Below are 19,239 nucleotides of genomic sequence, written 5' to 3' on the forward strand. Positions count from 1 at the left end.
TCCCAGCGAGGTTATTGAAGCTACTTACAGTGATCCAGACGCCTTTGGTTGAAATGGGGAGGGAGAAGGGGGCTTGCTCTGTGCACATAAAACCCCGACATCAGCACTATCCACCTTCATGACCTGGAATTGAAAATGTCCCTCAAGGGCTTGCTGAGTGAGTAGGACTTAAATGCAGGACACCCTCGATGTTCATGTGCTGGGAGAGAAGCTTCGGCGCTGAGCGGCACCCCAGTGACGCCTGCCTCCTCGGCCTGGCCCGCCCTTAGGCCGCGCTCGCCCTCAAACACTTGGTTGGGCTCTAGTTAAAGGCCCTGTGTTTTTTCTTTGGTTTATAAAATACAGCATAGGATGTATCCGTTGACAGCTTTGCTTAAGTAGCAGAAGAGAATTTTCTTGACAATTTATGTGTTTTAACATTCTCTGAGCCACGGAAACAGCCTGTTGGGATGAACTCCAGACGGAAAGAATCTAGGTTACTGGGCACTGGCGCTGACCTTCATTTCAGTGTGAAGAGGGGGGACGAATTACTCACCATCTTTCGGGAACCAACCCTCCCAAAGGGGGTGGTACTTGCAGGACAAGTGCTAGGACAGCTGCCTGGTGCCCCCAGGACCCGGGGGTGCAGAGCTGCCTCGTGCAGACCGGAGCGGGATCTCGGGGTCCCTGCTGCTGGCCCCGCAGTGCAGCGGTGTCTGCACCGTTCCCGGACATCGGGTCTGCTTGTGGTTTAATTCATGATTATTACTTCCATCCTCATCGCTCCCAAGTGATAGCAGCTGAAGGAAATTCAATTTATAGAAAACATACAGATCATAAAAGTTTTAATAACAGTATTACTCAGTTTTCCAGAAAGTCCTAATTATTGCTTGTTTATTATCTCGTAGTGGCAGGCACTGTGCCCAGCACTCCCGAGGGGTTGCCATCTTCCCTGCCCCCTTCCAGGGGTATGAATCGTAAAGTCAGGTATTAAGGTGTCCCGGATGGGTGCGCCGTTCTGCCTCGGGGATAAGCTGCTTTATCCCCAGCACACCTGCCCCCTCTCCTCCACTCTGTCTTCCCTCCTCGAAGGCATGAGAAACTCGTCAGCAAGGGAAGCTGGGAGAATTCGGTGGTGGCTGCACTAAACAGAAGAGCCCAGCTTGCTGAGTGGGCTGGGCCTCACAGGGCACCTCCGGAGGTGCCGGCAAGCCCAGTGCCTGTCTGTGCTCATCTGCCACAGGACACCTCCGTCTGCTGACGTGCCAGAGCCCGTGAGCGGCCGGGGTCGGCCAACTCGCTCTGTGTGCCCGACTCTATGCCCGCCTGCTGGCTAGTCTGGCCAGAGTCTGAATGACAGCTTTCCGTGCACAGGATTAGAGTTAGAACTAAGCAGCTGGAGATTCTCGGGTAGAAATGGTACAATTCAGAAAGAATGTCGAAAAAAATAATTACCTATGAGTCCACTCTCTCGGTGTTATCCCTGTTGGACCTTCCTTCTAGTCTTTCTTTTGTGTGTGTGCATGTGTTAATTTATTTTCTGTATAGTTGTGGTCACATGGTATTTTGTTTTTGTTTTTTTATTCCTCACCCGAGGATATTTTTTTCTACTTATTATCAGATAGAATGGGAGGGAGAGAGAGAGACAGAGAGAAACCTGTGTGATAGAGCCACATCGACTGGTTGCCTCCCGCATGACCCGACCAGGGCCGGGGACAACTGAAACTGAGATATGTGCCCTTGACCGGAATCGAACCTGCGACTCATTGGTCTGTGGGCTGACACTCTAACCGCTGAGCCAAACCAGCCAGGGCGCATGGTAGATATGTTGGACAATAGCTGGACAAATCTCCACCCTCACCTGAGGCGTCATTTGATAACCAGCCTCAGCCTCCAGTCCAGCTCGTTCCATCCAGATCGGACTGGTGACAGTGACGCAGTCAGGTTTCTGACCCTTTTTCTAGACTCTCCGACTTAGTCATTCGCGCATTCATTCTTCGCACAAATGTTCCACATACTCCTGCACGGCACGGGGCGGCCTCGAGGAGCAGACAAGTGGCCCCTGTGGGTCATGGGAGTGTAGGTGGATGCCCTCTTGTCTTTGGATGTCAGGGACATTTTCTGGAGGCAATGAACTCAAAGAGGCTGTCACTTAATGACAGTTATTTCAATGTACTCAAGTTCACTTGAGTAGAATACAACAGGAACGGATGTTTTTGGTGTGCTAAGAATAGATTCATATGTCTTGAATTCTTCAAGAAAGCCCACTTTGTTTACACCTACCTTTCCTTGTAGCGGTATCCTCCCCTCCACAGTCCTTTCTGGGCAAGTGCGGTGAGCTGGCATCCGCTCCCCATCTCTCCTGTGCTCCTCACGCCGCTTCTGTCTCCGTGCCCCCCCCCCCCCGCCCTTACACGGACCTGACACCTCATGGATTCCCTCCTGTTTGCTGATGTTCTCTCTCCCCTTGACTCCCGGCCACAACCATCTGTGGACAACCTGGCTGGACATCTCAGTACTCATAATTCAACCTGTCAACCCCTCGCCTACCCCAGACCATTATCCTTCTCAATGCCCCCATCTATCCCAGGAAAAAGCCAGAGACCTCAGAGTCATTAAAAAGATTTTCATATGGGATATACTAAAAGGTCAAAAAATTACAGGAAAAATTGCCTTGCAATCCTACTGCTTAAACAATAACACCAAAAGGGACTTGCATTTCCAAGTAAAATAATAAGAGGGGAAGTAAACACACTCCACCCTACCTCTCCCACGGATGCAGTTTAAAACCGGGACCTAATGCAGAGAGCAAATGTCAGTAGATAAAGAGCTGGTCGAGGGGGCAGGGAGATAGGGCTCTAGAGATGACCATGCTTGTTCACTTCATGTCTGTGTGTCCACGTGATTGTTTCTCTAGGGTTGACACTTCACATTGGGTTTTCTGTCTCACAGAGCATGTGTAGTTCTAATTAAATAGACATCTAACTTCAGATCACCCTCCATAAAGGATGGACCCAGCTCAGACTGTACCCATTCATCTCAACATTCATAATTCAGCGTCTAAATATATGGATGGCACCAAGTGTTGTCCATCTATTTATTATTTTTTTAATCTGATGGATGCAAATAGTTTTACACCTTGGTCAGAAAGTCCGGTTATCCTAACAGGAAGTGTCTGTCTCCTCCCCAACCCTGTCCCCAGCCTCCATCGTCTGTAACCTGCCGTCGGCAGCACCTGCTCCCCGGCTCTCTCGTCCCACCCTTTTCCCAAGTCGTGGGTCTAACGTGCCGCTTCCCTCTTAAAAACTCTCAGTGCCATCTCGTGATTTATGTAGAATAAAATGTAAACTCTGGGATACACCTTTTTAGATTTGGGCCAGAGTCAACATTTCAGCCTTTCCGAGTTCGTCTGCCACGACTTCATTTCCTGTGACATCTCTGTCCTCTCTGCCACCAGCTCACCTCAGCACGCTGCACACACCCCTACTGGCTCCGAGCACATGCCACCTTGCCCCTGAACTTGACCTTGAGCTCCCTGAGAATGTCTGGGGACTCCTGTCCGGCAGTGGGTGGTCCGTGGCTGTGCTCATATGACCAGATGCAAGGACAAGGGAGAGAAGCGGGCACGGCACGGGCTGGGAGTGACATGGTAGAGCCTGGGTTTGGAGGTTTTGCGTCTAGGTCCACTTCCAGATGCTGTGGGACTCTCTGATCTGATGTTTTTCCTAATCCCTGAGTCTTAATTTCCTCCTTTATAAAGTGAGGTTAGTGATCCTTAAGGCAGCAAAAACATTTTAATGTGATAAAGTTTCACACAGTACAGTCTCATTTTTCTTTGATGTACCATATACCCTCCTCCATGCCACATAGAACAGCGTGCGGGAAATGAGCGCTCCTGGTCCTGGTTCCAGTGCGTAGATAGGAGCCCCCAGAGAGCGTGCGTGCAGAATACTGTGGGGAGTCATGAACCGCCGCCCAGCACCCTGAGAGCACACACGGTCCTGAGAGTGGAAGAGGGTTTGCAAAACACTTTCTCTGGGAGCACGGCTGCAGTTCTGTGGATGCCCCGCTCGGGGTGGAGCAGGGGACCCTCCTCCCGAGGTCTGCCGTCTGCAGGGGAGAGGGAGGCTTGCCTGGCGTTTCTTGGAGAGCTGGACTCCACCAGCAGGAGCCACACAAACCCACCTGTGCTGCCAGGGCGCTGCCTCATGCAGAGGGCAAAGGGACCCCAGGACACAGCAGCTGGGGGAAACTGAGTCACAGCCAGAGAGGCACAGTGGTGGAGGCGAATCCTGCACAGTTTTGGACTCTGCTGGGCCCAGTTCAGACAAAGCCACTGAGAGCCCTGCCGGTCCTCCTCCACCTCCTGCCCAGACCCGCAGCCCTGGGGAAAGGAGCTCCCAGCTCAGACACCCTGCAATCAGGGGACAGGACATTTAATAATGACTCAGCCCAAAGGCTGTGCCCTGTTCTCAAGTGACTGCTAGGACCTGAGAGTGACCAGGAAGGTACCAGGAATCCTTCTGTCCTTGTCTTGGCGGGGGACCATCGGAGATCAGGGTCAAGGGATGCTCTGCTCTGTCTGACCCAGCTCTCAGTTCCTGCGAGGGTGCAGCCACCTCCCAGTGTGTGGACGGGCAGTGCCACCACCGTCATCAGCTGCATCGGTGCCACTTCAGCCCTTTCTCCAGGGCAGCCATGAATCTCACATGGGGCCCGAAGCCCTCCGCGTGCTCATCCCAGGGCTCGGTGCAGCGGAAGAAAGGTTTGCAGAGGGAAGGCAATGTCTTCATGACGGGCCCCTCAGGCGGGCTAAGGCTAGAGATGGGGACTGTGTGGGCACAGCATGGGCAGCCCTGGGAGTGGATGTAGGCACCAGGCAGGGGCACCAGGTGATTCCCAGTTCTCAGGCATGTTGTATCAGCCAGAGAGAGGGCAGCATGGCTGTCCCTCCAGGCTTTCTCAGGAAGGAAGCTTTGGCTGCAAATCAGGGTCATCTGCCTCACTGATTCTGATTGCTCGGTCCAGGGTGAGCCCCGACAGTGGGAGTGTCCAAGGCTCCGCGGCGGGTCTAACGTGTGGGCAGCGCCAAGAACCCCTGTTCTGTGGCAGCGCCTCCTAAGCCTAAAGAGCTCGTTGACATGGAGATCTGATGCAGTGGGTCGGGATGAGCACACGACGGCTGGTCCTCAGCCGGGACGTTGAGTAGCAAGGATCCAGGCTGTGCTGTCTGACCCAAAACACTAGCTGCATGAGGCTGTTTAAGTGTGGACTGAAATGAATTAAAATTAAGTTTAAAAATCCAGTTCCTCTGTCACACTGGCAGCGTTTCCGGAGCGCAGCAGTGGCATGTGACCGGCCAGCAGCACAGACAACGTGGCCGCCACAGCAGAAAGCCTACTGGACGGTGCTCTGGTCCAGGGCCGTCATTACCAAGGACATTTGTCTGAGACCCCGTCAGGCTTGTGCTCTTCCCCCAAATGTCCTTGGTGTTAAAGCCCCATAACACTTGCACCTGTTTGTCTTGAGCCCGTCTCCCACATCGGCTTCCCACGGAAGGTCTGCAGTGGATGTACCCACGCCTTACACACGACAGCTGACGTGTATTTAGCACTTACTAAGTACCAAGTGTTATATCAAATGCTTTACCGTTTAATTTCCAGCAACAGTCCTATGTCATAAATGGGAGAGCGGAAGAACTTGCCGAAAGGCTCGTAGTGCGTGGGCTGTGGGAGGGGCCGCGTGGACCCCCCCTGGGGGCGCCCTTTGCTGTTGTGCTGTCTCTCGGTGGCTCTCTGCGGGAGGGCAGGGAGATACTACCATCATCTAGTGTACAAGTCAAACATACAGCCCCCCTCAACAGAGAACATCTAGCCCCAAATCTCAACAGTGCTGAGGCTGACTGTTGTTCACCACTCAATGATGGTGACACTGAAGAGGGACCGGTGTAAAGGAAAGTTGTGGGGTCACACCCCTTAATATGAGATGGTATGGGACGTAGTGGATGGAAACTGGAAGTCAGCCTGTGTTCTGATATCCCTTTGTCACATGTTGGCCATGTAATCCTGAACAAGCCCTGGACTTCATGAGACACTGTTCCGTCTCTGAAACGGGGATGAAAATACCCTTACTTTGCAGAGAGGTGTGAGGGTCATTATGAATACGATACTGCTCTGAAAATCAAGGCTGAACAAACCTTAGCTGTTAGCTGAGGAATTTCCCTGTCCATCTAGGAGGGGGGAAGGGCCCAGGTGTAATAAAGGAAGGGAAATCCAAGACCTCAGGTAAGTGCCATCGCTCACACTCATGGCATATTCTCCGACGGCCCCTCGAGACAGCTCTTGTAGGATTCCGGCTCTTCCTGGGGATCCACCTGGAACCCAAGGCAGGGTGTGTTTCCATTTCAGATTATAAGAGAGTGCCACGTTGCCCTGGCCGGTTTGGCTCAGCGGTTAGAACGTCGGCCCGCGGACCAGAGAGTCCTGGGTTCAGTTCCCACTAAGGGCATGTACCTCGGTTGCAGTTTGTCCCCGGTCATTGTTGGGGTTGTGTGGGTGGTGGCCAGTCAATGTGTCTCTCTCACATCGATGTTTCTCTCTCTCTCCCTCCATCTCTCCCTCCCACTCTATCTGAAGATAAATGGAAAAATGTCCTCGGATGAGGCTTAAAAAAAAAAGAGAGAGTGTCATGTAACATAATAGTTTCACTATGTTTTCTCCTTTGTCTGCTGTCGCTCAAAATTATTTTCAAATAACAGTGCCTTTCCACCCTCAGATACTTACAAGGCCCCCTGGTATCACCTGACGGGTAATGGAGACCAGCTGTCTCTGTACGCAGACGGACTTTGGCCATTGCCTCCTGCTCGGGCTGTATTCATTGCACAGACAGGGGTGGTTGGGCAAGTGCACTTTCCATCCACGCTCCTCAATCACAGCTCTGTGCCCTGAGCCTGTTGCGGGCTGCCAGGCCCCCACTGTGAGAGGTGGGGGTTGGGCTGGACGACTCTGGGATATCTGCCAGCCTGGACGTGCTGACCCTGGGGGCACCGCAGTAATGTGCCTGCATGTGACCAGCCCCACACGTCCAAATCCAGATGTGACTCGCACGTTGATTTCTTCATAAAGGCTTTTTCACAGATTCCGCCTACGAGCAACAGAGCCCTGAACCAGAGTTGGTGCTGTAACCACAAATCAACGAAGGAGACCCCAGGTCTCCATTTGGGAAAAGACTCATATATCCCCCCATGGAGACCTGCACAGACCCCCACCCTGGGCCACGCACTGCCCACTGTCCCTGGGTAAACGCTGACACTGGGCCTTTTCACCGGGACTGGATTAGTTATAAAGCTACAACATGCTGATAGTTATCGGTGTCCTTTAACTGAGTACACCCTGTGTGGTGAGCAAGGAGATGCTTCACGGAAAGTGTTCCGTATGGGGAAGAAGGGCACGGTCGTGGCCTCACTAGCTCTCACCTGTCATGACATAAACACTCAGGAACGTTTAAAGCAACAGTGGCATTTCTTCCTGACATGTGGGTTTGAAGATTGTGAGAGAGGAGAAGCATAGGTCAGGAAAGGTGGTTCCACCGAGCGAGGGGGTCCTAGCAGTGCCTGACTTTGGAGTAGAGAAAGGGGGTAGGGACCCCGTGGCCCTGGTGGCCGAGAAAGAGGCTCTGAGACAGTCGCTGTCTTCCCTGAGAGCTCCATGTTCCACCAGGCTGTGCGTGGGTCTGTGATTAGAGAGGTAGGCTCCCTGCCCCTGCTTCTGGGGAAGGAGGTGGATCCAGGGGAGGCCTTCAGAGATGCAAGGAAGGGGAGACTAGCTGGGAGGGGGAGCAGCGGTTGGAAAGGCAAGTGGGCCCAGGACCCCGGGGTGCATTTGAGGGCCAGGGGAGTGCAGCGAATGGGAAGGGTCTGCCAGCGAGGGAGAGGGCGTCCTTAGGAGAGCCCTTGCCCCTTTGGCGGCACCCTGACCTAAGCACCGGATGGAGGCAGCTCCGTGGTGCAAATTTGCCTCATTTCTCTTAGAGGGCAGGGACCTAGACGACTCCTGGTCACTGTCCGTGCACTGAGTGAGTCCTGACTATCTTAGAGTAGTTCTTTTCCTTTTTAACTTTTTACTTAAGAATGATACACGTGCAGAGAAAGGCACAGACCGTGTGTATAGCTCAATGGATTTTTCACACACTGAGCATGCCAACCAGAAAACACTGAAACTAGTACCCAGAGGCCCCTCCCAGGCCCCTTTCTGGTGGGCTCTGGAACACGTTCCTGGACCTTGGACCCTGGACCCCTCTACTGGTGATGGCTTGCAGGAGAGCATGTGTGCGGTGCACTGAAGAGGTGTGTGGGGTTAGAAAGGTCCTTCCACTGTGGTCTCAGCGTTGGCCACGGGGCCCCATGCCTAGTGCACACTCACCAGGTACAGTCAGTTCTCGTTATTTGCAGTAGTTATGCTCTGTAACCTCTTGCAAACACTGAATTAGCAGATGCTGAACCATTGCTCCTGGGAAATTACAGCGTGAGTTTCCTGCCTCTGGTCACATGTTCACCAGCTGATCAGTACACAGCCTTGCTGCTCTGCACGCGTCTGCAGGTGACCATGACGGGTCATGAGTATTGATTTGGGGGTTTCAAATACCTTTCAGCAAGTAGGAAAATTCTCGAATATGGAATTCTCAGTGAGGACCATCTGTATTTGTTGGGCTGGCAAGGAAGGAGCGGTGCTGGGTTTCATCTGGAGGTGGAACTAGGGCATGGCCCCATTGCGTATCATTACAAACAGGAGCTCGCTCTGCGAAAAGCTCTCGCTCAAGCCTGAACGCTCAGCACAGCGTTGAGATAAATGCTCCCACGAGCCCCGGAGCCTCCAGGTTCGTGGTGAGAGCAAGCCTGGCTGTGGACAGAGTCCACGAGGAGCAGCTGCAGACAGCCAGCGTGTATTGATCAGGAGCTATCTGTGCAAGCTGAGACTGACAATAGATCAATACATGCTTTTAAAAAACACAACCCCAAGTTTCACACAGGAAGTCAGGCATAAGGGCTCGGCTGGGTGAGAGGCCCCACCCCTACCCCCATCCGCACCGCGCAGCGATCCCCTCAGGGCCGGTGCTCAGTGTTGGCCCCCTGTAAACCAGGGCCCTGCCAGAGGGCCTGGGAGCAGAAACAGGAAGATACTGTTACAGAAGCCCAGAGCCACTGTTCTGGCTTCAGCTCCTTGTGACAAGTGTGGATGATGCAACCGCTGAGATCAGAAATCTTTCAGGCCTCTCCTTCTACGGAGGCTGTTCTGAGGGGCTGGGAATGAGCTGTTGCGATGTGTTTTTAAGATGACAGCATGGTTTATCTCTTCCGTTTATCTCTTCCCGTCCCCCACCCCCTTCCGGGTGAGGTTTGTCCTTCTGTTCCCTACTTCCATGTCTCTCTGGATCTATTTGAATTGTCAGCTTATTTTGTTCATTAGATTACACATGTAAATGAGATCATATGGTATTTGTCTTTCTCTGACTGGCTTATTTCACTTAGCATAAAACTTTCCAGGTCCCTCTATGCTGTCGCAGAAGCTAAGATTTCTGTTGTATTTTTTTTCCTTACTTTATTTTCTTAGCCAAAGGGCAAGAAACCATGGTGGTCTCTGCAGCACAGCCCATGCCTCTCGCTCAGGAGACAGTGTTCTTGACAACTCCCAGCTTGCACACTCGGCTGTGTCTGCCTGCCACGTGGGGTGCAGACCACCGCTCGAGTCCCACCCTCTCTCCCTCCACCTGTCATTTCAGGAGTTTTCGTGAACGAAAGAAACAGTACCCTAAGGCTGAATTTTAATAGGTACCAAAAAAGAAAAGGAAAAAAAAAAAAGCCATCACCAATCAGTAAGTCAAAATAAGCAAAAAGGGGCATCTCCCACAGAGGGGTGGTTGAATATCTAGAAATGGCTTAGCATGAGGGTTTTCTGAATGGCTAACTTGAGGTCTTCCTGAATACAGATGACTGGGTTAGAATTGTAGACTGAGGCAGAAAGAGGTCAACGAAGGGCCTTCCGCTGCATTTGTTTAATCTGGTACACATCGATGCTCTCTGGAATTAGGGCTGTTTTGCACGTGCTCAGTCTCAGAAGCGGTTTATGGTGCAACTGAGACCCTGAATGTTCCTGAGAAGCTGTCACAGCATACGGTCTTTGGCCCCTGAACTCGCCTTATCCTGTAATTACCTATGTTTACTTCCTTCCTCTTTTGGGCCGGCCCTTTGTGGAACATGGCACACCACCCCCAACCCTTGCAGCTGCTGTGGGTGCCAGGTGCAGGGTGTGAGGGTGTAGATCACAGTGGCCACCCAGGCCTCTGCCACAGAGCACAATGTCCCATTGCTCATCAGCCAGCTGCTCTGCCTGAGACAGGGACTTCCTATAGGTTACCTGGGGCTCCAGGTGGAATCTCAGGCCTTTCTGAATCACAGTTGGGGGTCGCTGTGGTTCCTCTCCCTCCTTCCCCGTGTGTGGACCCTGTCCACCACCTGTGCCCTCTCCCCTGTGAAAGGGTCCCTCCGGCCTACTTGCATTCCTGACAAGGAGGACGTGGGGAAGGAGAGTGCAGAATACAAGGGGGAACCTGCACTCAGGAAGAAGAAGGAGAGCCCAGCAAGGAAGAAGTGGTTGGTGAGAGATCAGCCGAGTGCCTGGTCCAGCACTGGTCACCGTCACAGGTCACCTTACCTGGCCTGGCCCGGCTGTGGCGCTTACTCCCTTCTGTGGGTCTGCCCGTGAACCCAGACGTATGGGCGCACACCTCCACTCAGGCGTGCAGCCCGTGGCCCTTCTCTGCTTGCCGTGAAATCTGCCAGCACACTCCTGATGGAAGGAAAGAAAACAACCACCTCTTCCAGGCTGAACCTAGTTGCCTTGTTAACAAGACTGCAGCTCCCAGAGCAAACTAGAAGGGAGAAGACTGGGATTTGCCTCAGGTGTGCGAGGTGGGCTCCCCAGCCCTGGTCCACCCTTGGGGTACCCAGCTCATTCTAGGACCTCCTCTCAGCACAGTCCCCAGGAGCACCTGGGTGCCCTGTTCTATAGAACTTTATCCAGTGAGTTTTAAATACTCTTTTTGGCTCAGAGAGGGTTATCTGATTGCATGGCATAGGATCTCACCAAAGCTATGTCCTGTGCCTCACAGTACGAGTGACATAAGTGTCAGGCACCCCGCGCTGAGCTGCAGGAGGGCTGGGGGGGCTGCCTTGACATTCCACGGCTGCCTTTCTGCCTGTGCATTAAAACCCGATGGAAAATTTCTCTCCACATGCACTTTGACTCGAATTAGCCAGAATATTTTGTTGACTGAGGTAATGAGTTTCAACCCGTAGTCAGACCCTTCTGTCCGGTGTGCCCAGGGCGAGGCCAGGGCCTGAGTGCAGCCGAGAAGACGGCCCGACACCCTGCAGGGCAGGGCAGAGGGCACGGCCGGGGACTTCACTGAGAGGGAAGAGACCAGAGACGTGAATGAAGCATTTTAAGAAAAGCCCAGGAAGACTGTGTGAGGACTCTGTGAACGAGGGACTGATAACAAGGAAGGAGAAATGTATACTTTTTGTAAACATGCACCCACCCAGCCTACCTTTTGTGTGCCAGGGTCTCTGGACAAAAAATTAAATGTAAAATTATGTCATAAATGGGCTACTGTTAGAACAGGACCTGGTATATAGTCTGTGCCCTGTGTTTGTTAAATAAGAAGTTCTAAATGACCAAAAGCATAAGTCAGTGGGGTAGACAGTCAGCTAGCAGGCATGTCTAGTCCCAGCCACTGGGGCAGATGTCTCAAAGAGTTACAGAAGAATGAGGAGAGGGGGAGAGTGTCCAGCTAGGGGGAGCAGAGCCAGCTGCATGGAGAGGCAGCCCTGGGCGAGTGATTCTGGCATCCAATCCCTTGTCACTTTTCTGGACCATGGCCGTAGCCTCCCTCGTCAGCTCCCCAGCCAGATGTATTCACAGCCTCCAGATGTGCCCCTGGATTAACCCCTCAAGGCTCCCCACGTGCACAGGAAGAACGCCTGAGGGACCCCTTTCACCCCCGCTGCTTGCACCTTTCCCGGCGGCCTGCAGGCCGCCCCCCCTCCACCTGCGAGGCCTCTTGGGTTTGCGCTCCTCCTCCAGGTCCCAGCCCGGACAGCATCCTCAAATCTCCACTAGCGTCAGGGCTGTGTTCGCATAGCACTTTATACAGTCTAGCATTTCCCAGTTTCCACCATGGTTACTTAGTCCCCCCCACTAGACTTCGAGCTATGTGGAGGAAGGGTGGGAGGGAAGAAGGGGAGTGGAAATGTCGGGCTGTGTCTGAGAACAGAAAATAGGGCTAGATTATACATTTGAAAGCAACCCGAGCACATCTGAGTGTTGAAATCAGGAGTGGAACAGAGAGACATTTTGGGAAGAAGAGAGAAAGGCTGGGGGTTGGGAACAAGGAAGAATCGCCAGATTCAGGAGCCAGAGACTGGCAGGGACCTGGAGAGGAAGCACCCAGGGAGGACAGGCCACCTAGAGTGACTGTGTGGTCATATCGGAGCTGCAGGGGGTAAGCATGTTGAGGGTGGAGAAGGACATCAGTAATAATGGTCCAGTGGTTGGGCAGGTAGCAGTGTTCATGTGTGGCTGGGAGGAATTAGCTGAACAGACACATGCAGAGGCCCTAGAGTTGAGGGTGGAGGGGAATGGGGAGCTGGGGCTTCAAGGAGATGGTGAGCTTCAGGGGAGACTTTTTTTTTTTTGAGCTGTAGGAGACCCAAGAATAATGCAAAGTAGCAGGGAAGAGAGAGCCTGAGAGGCAGGAAGGGACAAGAGATGAGTCTGAGATGGAGCAGGGTGCCCAGGGGACAGTGGGGTGAAGGCCTCAGGGAGCAGCCAGAAGAGCAGGAGCCGTGCCCAGCTGCCCAGGCCAAGGAGAGGTCAGTGTGCGAAGCCCAAGGTCCTTCTGGGTGGGAGACAGAGGTTCTGGGGCAGTGCTGCTGTCCCTCGTCCTCGCCTGGTGACCAAGCGACTGAGAGAAAAAGACTCCAGGTTGAACTGAAGGCAGAAACAGAAACAGGAATATTCCGTACACACCAGAGCGAGGGAGGCGCATTTCAGACCATGGAGAATGGCAATGCGAACCCCTCTTGGACATCGGCCGTGACAGACGCCGCCTTCACCTGGCTGATGCGCTCAGCGTGGGAGGGAAAGGGCCGCCGGCGCGCGGCGAGTCTGTGCGCGTGTGCTGGGGCGCACGTGTGGGGACACGCGGGGCTCGCGGGGCGGCGTTCGCATCTCGTGTACTTTGAGAGAGGACTGCTGAACTGTGAGAGGCCACTTATTTTATCCGTAGGTTTCCCTGAAAACAGTATGATTGCTTCTTTTTCCTGTTGATGAAAGTAATACATTCTCATCGTAGAAAGTATGAAAATACAGAAGAATTCAAAAGGAATGGGGCAAGGGGACGGACTTGCTGTCTTACCCCCGGGGACAAGCACGGGGACAGTGGCAGGAGGTTCAGCACACAGCTCGGCCTTAACTGCCTTAGGGTCTCCCTCTCACTGGGACCCTAAGGAGGACGCCTGGGGCTGTTCTGGGCGTCATTCTTTACAAATGGAAGGGCATGCTTACAATAGTCAAATTCTTTTGTTAATCCTTATCCAGGGATATTTTTTTCATTGATTTTTATAGAGAATGGGAGGGGGAGAGAGAGAAACATCATTTTGAGAGAGACACATCAATGGGTTGCCTCCTGCACACACCCCAAACGGGGCTGAGGATCGAACCTCCAACCCAGGTACATGCCCTTGACCGGAAATCAAACCCACCACCCTTTGGTGTGCAGGCCAACGCTCTAACCACTGAGCATATTGACCAGGGTGCAATGTTTTTTTTTTTAATCCTCACCCGAGGATATTTTTTCATTCATCTTCAGATAGAGTATGGGGTTGGGGGTGGGGAGAGAGAGAAACATCAATGCAGGAGACACATCAACTGGCTGCATGACCTCTACCAGGGCTGGGGACGAACCGCAACCAAGGTACATGCCCTTGACTGGAATCAAACCTGCAACTCTTTGGTCCACAGACTGATGCTCTAACTGCTGAGCCAAACCAACCAGGGCCAGGGTGCAGTTTTTTAAAGAAAAGAGAATAATAATGTGTCTGCAACTTCTAAACAAATCAGGAAGTATGTATTAGTCCATACTGACAGGCTTATACTACAGACATCCTATCTATTTTGTGTACTTACTTTTACATCATTCCAGGGAATATCCCGTAGGAGGAAGTTGGCTCTAAAATGTGTGTATAGGAACAGTTGCAATTTTTATGGCTCAGACTAGAGGAGCATAATCTCTTTGGTGCACCCTTAAATGAGAAAACAAAATCCCCTAAAGAAAAGTAATAGTCTCCCCAGAGAGGCTCCCAGACGTCCTTCCCCTCCCGCTGGCCCTTGCTCCCCTCGCCCCTGCACTGTGTCCTCTGTGTGGGAGGCTGAAGAGGGACTAGGACTGTTTTGACAACCTGTGTCTCTGCCCACAGAGAAGGGGCTGCCTCCCTCAGCAACGGGGCGTGGAGCCAAGGGCCAGCCCGGGCCGCCCTGGATCACCATCACTCCACAGAAGTGGCGAGGGGCCCCAGAGCAGCCACCTGACCAGGAGGACAAGCCTGGGGTTCAGACCCTGAAGTCTGAAACAGGAAAGCCAGCCAAGGCACCCAAGAGAGCCCAGGTGGGTACTTCGAGTAAACCCTTCCTGTCCCTATAGATGTGGTAGTGGCTGGGGTTAGGCTGAGACCCCCCAAGGACCACAGGTCCTGCATGGTCATCACAGAGCCTGAGGCCTGTGAGGGTGGCTGCTGTCTGCCCTTGGCGTGTGCTGGGCTGCTGGGGAGGCAGAGAAGAGTGGAGATGGCTCTCTGCTTCCTGCTTCCTAGGCAACGCAGCATCTGGAGAAATGGAACAGGGTTCAAATAACTTCTCACTTAGACACAGCAACCATGTCCAAAGCTCCATCTCAGCTCACTCCGCAGTGATGGATCAGCCCTGCTTTTGCCTCGGGGCTGGATGCCTGCTGGGGTTCCTTCTCCCCACTCAGGGCTGCAGGGCTGGAACCCAGGGTTCCATTTTGAAGTCTGGACTGCAAATAGCTTTCTCAAGCCCAAACAATGGTGCTTAGAAGCAGGCTGAGAATCACGGCGTTTGTGCTCCCCCGACCGCCACCGAGGTGAGCCCACAGACTGTTTCAGCCGTGTGAGGTGGTGAGCTTGAGCCTACAATAAGACCTGCTTCCATTCATTTTCACCCAAACCTCAGCTGTCCCCGCACCTGAAACTCTGCATACAGACAATTACAGAACAAATACCAACCAGTGAGCTGGCTTGGGGCACCCGTGAGCATACCAAGTGTCACAAAAACCTAAAAACTATTTCCAAACGCAATTCATTTTGACTTTCAAATGGGATCCCTGCTGTCCAGTATCTGGGGCTGAGGCCAGGGCGGGGACAGGGCAGAAACCGGGACGCCTGTGTGTGCCCAGGAGAACCACACTGTTCTGAAGGCTGGAGCCAGGTGTGCACAAGCAGACCTCCTCCGAGCAGGTACCAGCCGCGCGTTTCCTGTTGGCAGGCCTCGTGGCCTGCTGCCTAGGGCTCTTCTTGTACCCATCTGAACCGCGGTGACCCAACAGCATGTCTCTCTCTTATGTCCTGATAGGAGCCCATGAAGCAAGCCGACTTTGTCCGCAGCAAGTCTTTCCTGGTCGCCCCGGCTAAGCCCACTGTGGACCGAAGGCAGGCGACAAAGCTCGGCCTCCAGGAGGGGCTGCAAAGAGGGATCTCTTTGTCCCATCAGAACTTGGGTATGAAACCTGCAGATAGTCTCAGACACTCTGAATGTGTTTCTGAGATGGGTCGGAAACATATTTTTTGTTTTGTTTCTGATTTATTAGACACATTGATTTGTTAAAATAGCTTTGATTGAGATATCATTTTCCTGCCATAAAACTCACCTGTGGTAAGTGTACATACAGTTCAGTGAGTGTATTGAATTGGCAATGAGCATATGCTCACTGAGCTGTACAACCATCCAGCTCAGTTTTAGAGCCTCACCCCGAAAAGCGTCTCGTGCCCTTGTACCGTCATTCACCGCTCCCAGCTCTACGCAGCCACGAATCTACTTCCCGTCTCTCCATCTAACTTTCGTGGACATTTCTTGCCCACGGAATCACGAAACGTGCGTTCTTTCGTATCTGGCTTCCACTGAGCAGTCCGCTCTGTCACTCCATGTGTCAGCACTTTTTACATTTCTTTCTAATTAGGGTAAAACACATAACAAAACTTACCATCTTAACCATTCTTAAGTGTGCAGTTCAGTAGTGTTAAGAATACTCATGCCCTGGCCCTGGCCGGTTTGGCTCAGCGGTTGGAGCGTCGGCCTACGGTACAGAGAGACCCGGGTTCGGTTCCCACTAAGGGCACATGCCTCGGTTGCAGTTTGTCCCCGGCCCCGGTTGGGGTCGTGTGGGTGGCAACCCCTTGATGTATCTCTCTCACATCCATGTTTCTCTCTCTCTCTTCCTCCCTCTCTCCCTGAAGATGAATGCAAAAATGTCCTCGGGTGAGGATAAAAATAAATAAATAATAATTAAAAAAAAAAGAATACTCACACTTGTACTCACCAGTCCCCAGAGTGCTGCCTTTTTATTATGGAAGTTTCTCTCTCCTCACTGCATGTAAGCCTGCCTGACAGTCTTTTTATTACAGAAGTTATTCTGTGCCTAAATCTTCTTTACCTTTTTGCACTGTAAGGGTGTCATGTTTGAGACCACAGTTAAGACCTTGATAGGTATTTTAAAGAAATGCAAGGGGCTTAAGTGAAAATGTACACTGCTCACGTTTCTGTTTGTTTTGTCCCCTTCCCAGCAGCTCAGGCGGCAGTGGTGACGGAGAGGGAGTTGCATCAGCTGAAGCGGGCCAGCTATGCCAGCACAGATCAGCCGTCCTGGATGGAGCTCGCCAGAAAGAAATCTCAGGCTTGGAGTGACATGCCCCAAATTATCAAATAGGTTGACAGCGTGCTGGTAAAAAATGTCCACCACCTTGACAGGTCACTTAGGGGAAAACTGCCACTAAAGGCAAACACACTGAAACTTCAGAGTGATTTTTATCATCAGGTTATGGGAGGGCGAGCTTGGGGAAGAACGAACCAGGCAAACAAGGAAGACAGACACACAGCCACAGTCCTGGGCCGGCCGTGCCCGAAAACAAGAACACCATTGAAAAGGGCCAGGAACAAGGCCTGTGCCCAAAGGTATGAATGTGAGTCTTTCAGAATTCCCTTGATCAAAGGGCCTCCGACAAGGAAGAAGAAGGAAGCGCATGCACAGCTAGGACGTGGAGAACGTGTGTCTGTGCCTCCACGTGAGAGCAGCTGTGTCTGTGGTCGTCGTCTTGCCTGTGGCCCTGTCTTCTCTCGTGTTTACTTTTGGGCATGACATTTATGGTAAGCAGGGATGCCGCTTCCAAGAGCAGCTGTAAAACAGTTAGCCTTCCTGAAGATAGTCACTCTGCGAAGGGGCGGAAAGAACACAGCAGGGAGCATCAACCCGTAGACTGTTTCCAAAAATAATTTTTAAACTTTTCCACTAGGCATCTGTGTCCTTAACCATTGCACAATGCATTGCCTGTTCAATAAAAGGTTTCAAACATGCTCTGTCATATGTGTAAAAGTTATTTCTACTCACGTTTAGAGAACGTCCTCCAGCACTGAGTTAAATGCAAATCATAGAGTTTCGCTGAATATATCTCTCATTTAAAGTCTCCATTGAATTGATTTTGAAGTTTGGATTTTTCTTAGACTCTTTTTTCTGCAATAAAATGTTGCTGTTTATTTTTGGAAATTGGGAATTAATACAGAATTTTTTTTCCTCTTCTCATATATTTAGTACAACATATAAAAAAATACAAAGTGTCAGTCCTGGCCGGTTTGGCTCAGTGGTTGGAGCGTCGGCCTGTGGATCAGAGAGTCCTGGGTTCGGTTCCCGCTAGGGGCACACACCAAAAAAACAAACAAACAAAATACAAAGTTTTCACCAAGCTGGTGTGGCTCAGTGGTTGAGCATCAACCCATACACCAAGAGGTCACCGGTTCGATTCCCGGTCAGGGCACATGCCCAGGTTGTGGGCCTAATCCCCAGTGGGGGGCCTGCAGGAGGCCACCAGTCGATGTTCTCTCTCATTGATGTTTCTATCTCTCCCTTTCCCTTCCTCTCTCTCTAAAATCAATAAAGAAAAAATTAAATTAAATTAAAAAACACAGAGTTTTCCAAAATGTTACAATTCTTTATTATCTAATTAATCTAACCTGCATATTACTATTAAAAATTAGGTTTTAGCCCTGCCTGTATGTCTCAGTGGTTGAGCATGGGGGTGGTTGATGGATGTTTTCTTTCATTGATGTTTCTCTTCTTCTCCCTTCCTCTCTTAAAAAAAAATAAAAAATCAATAAGGAAAAAATTTTTTTTTCATAAAATCAAGGTTTTATTGTTTTTTCTTTATTGATTTCAGAGAAAGAGGAAGGGAGAAGGCGAAAGAGATAGAAACATTGATGAGAGAGAACATTGACTGGCTGCCTCCTGCATGCCCCCTATGGGGGACTTGGCCCACATCCTGAGCATGTGCCCCCAACCAGGAATCCAACCGGCGACCTCTTGGTGCATGGGTCGACACTCAACCACTGAGCCACACTGTCCGGGCTAAAAACTAGGTTTTAAATGCATTAGCCAGGATGACCCATGAATGCAAAATGTGGAGAAGCCAGCAGAGAAAGAGCATATATTTTTGGATCTCAGAATCGTGTCTCAGTTATATAACACCTCTATTTTTAAAAAAACATTTCCAATTTGTTCTTTTGAACAAGCTAATCTCCATGGGAATATGTATATAACTGGGAACATTTAGCTATCAAAATCAGTAAGACCTCATATATAGTATAATTTGATTTTCTATATGCTAATTATTGTATTTTTCATCTTCATGATAATTATTTTTCTAGCTGTTAAACTACACAATTTAATTATGTCTACCTTTATTGAAATTGTCCTGGGGTAGTTTTTATCCCTCAGCCCAAATGATTTATTAATTGCACGGTGTTCGTATCAGTACTGAATGCCATGGGGAATGGGCTCTGAACAAGATCTCCATCCATCTATCCTTGCTGTGAAAGCTTAGACAGGAATAGACTTCTCTAGGAAGAAGTTCGTGTTGGCTAT

At 51.3% G+C, this 19,239-nt stretch overlaps 1 protein-coding gene across 1 annotated transcript in view; it reads left to right on the plus strand.

Moving 5' to 3' along the window:
* CRACDL (CRACD like) overlaps positions 1 to 17,572 on the plus strand; it is a 43,855-nt gene extending 26,283 nt beyond the window's left edge. Inside the window, exons 7-9 of the mRNA XM_036263214.1 lie at positions 14,513 to 14,700; positions 15,684 to 15,828; positions 16,892 to 17,572. Of these exons, the coding sequence (XP_036119107.1) occupies positions 14,513 to 14,700; positions 15,684 to 15,828; positions 16,892 to 17,034 (476 nt within the window). The 3' untranslated portion in view covers positions 17,035 to 17,572. The remainder of the gene's footprint in view (positions 1 to 14,512; positions 14,701 to 15,683; positions 15,829 to 16,891) is intronic.
* The last annotated feature ends 1,667 nt before the right edge of the window (positions 17,573 to 19,239 follow it).

The sequence above is a fragment of the Molossus molossus genome, unplaced genomic scaffold (genome assembly GCF_014108415.1).
Source record: "Molossus molossus isolate mMolMol1 unplaced genomic scaffold, mMolMol1.p scaffold_m16_p_15, whole genome shotgun sequence".
NCBI lineage: Eukaryota > Metazoa > Chordata > Mammalia > Chiroptera > Molossidae > Molossus > Molossus molossus.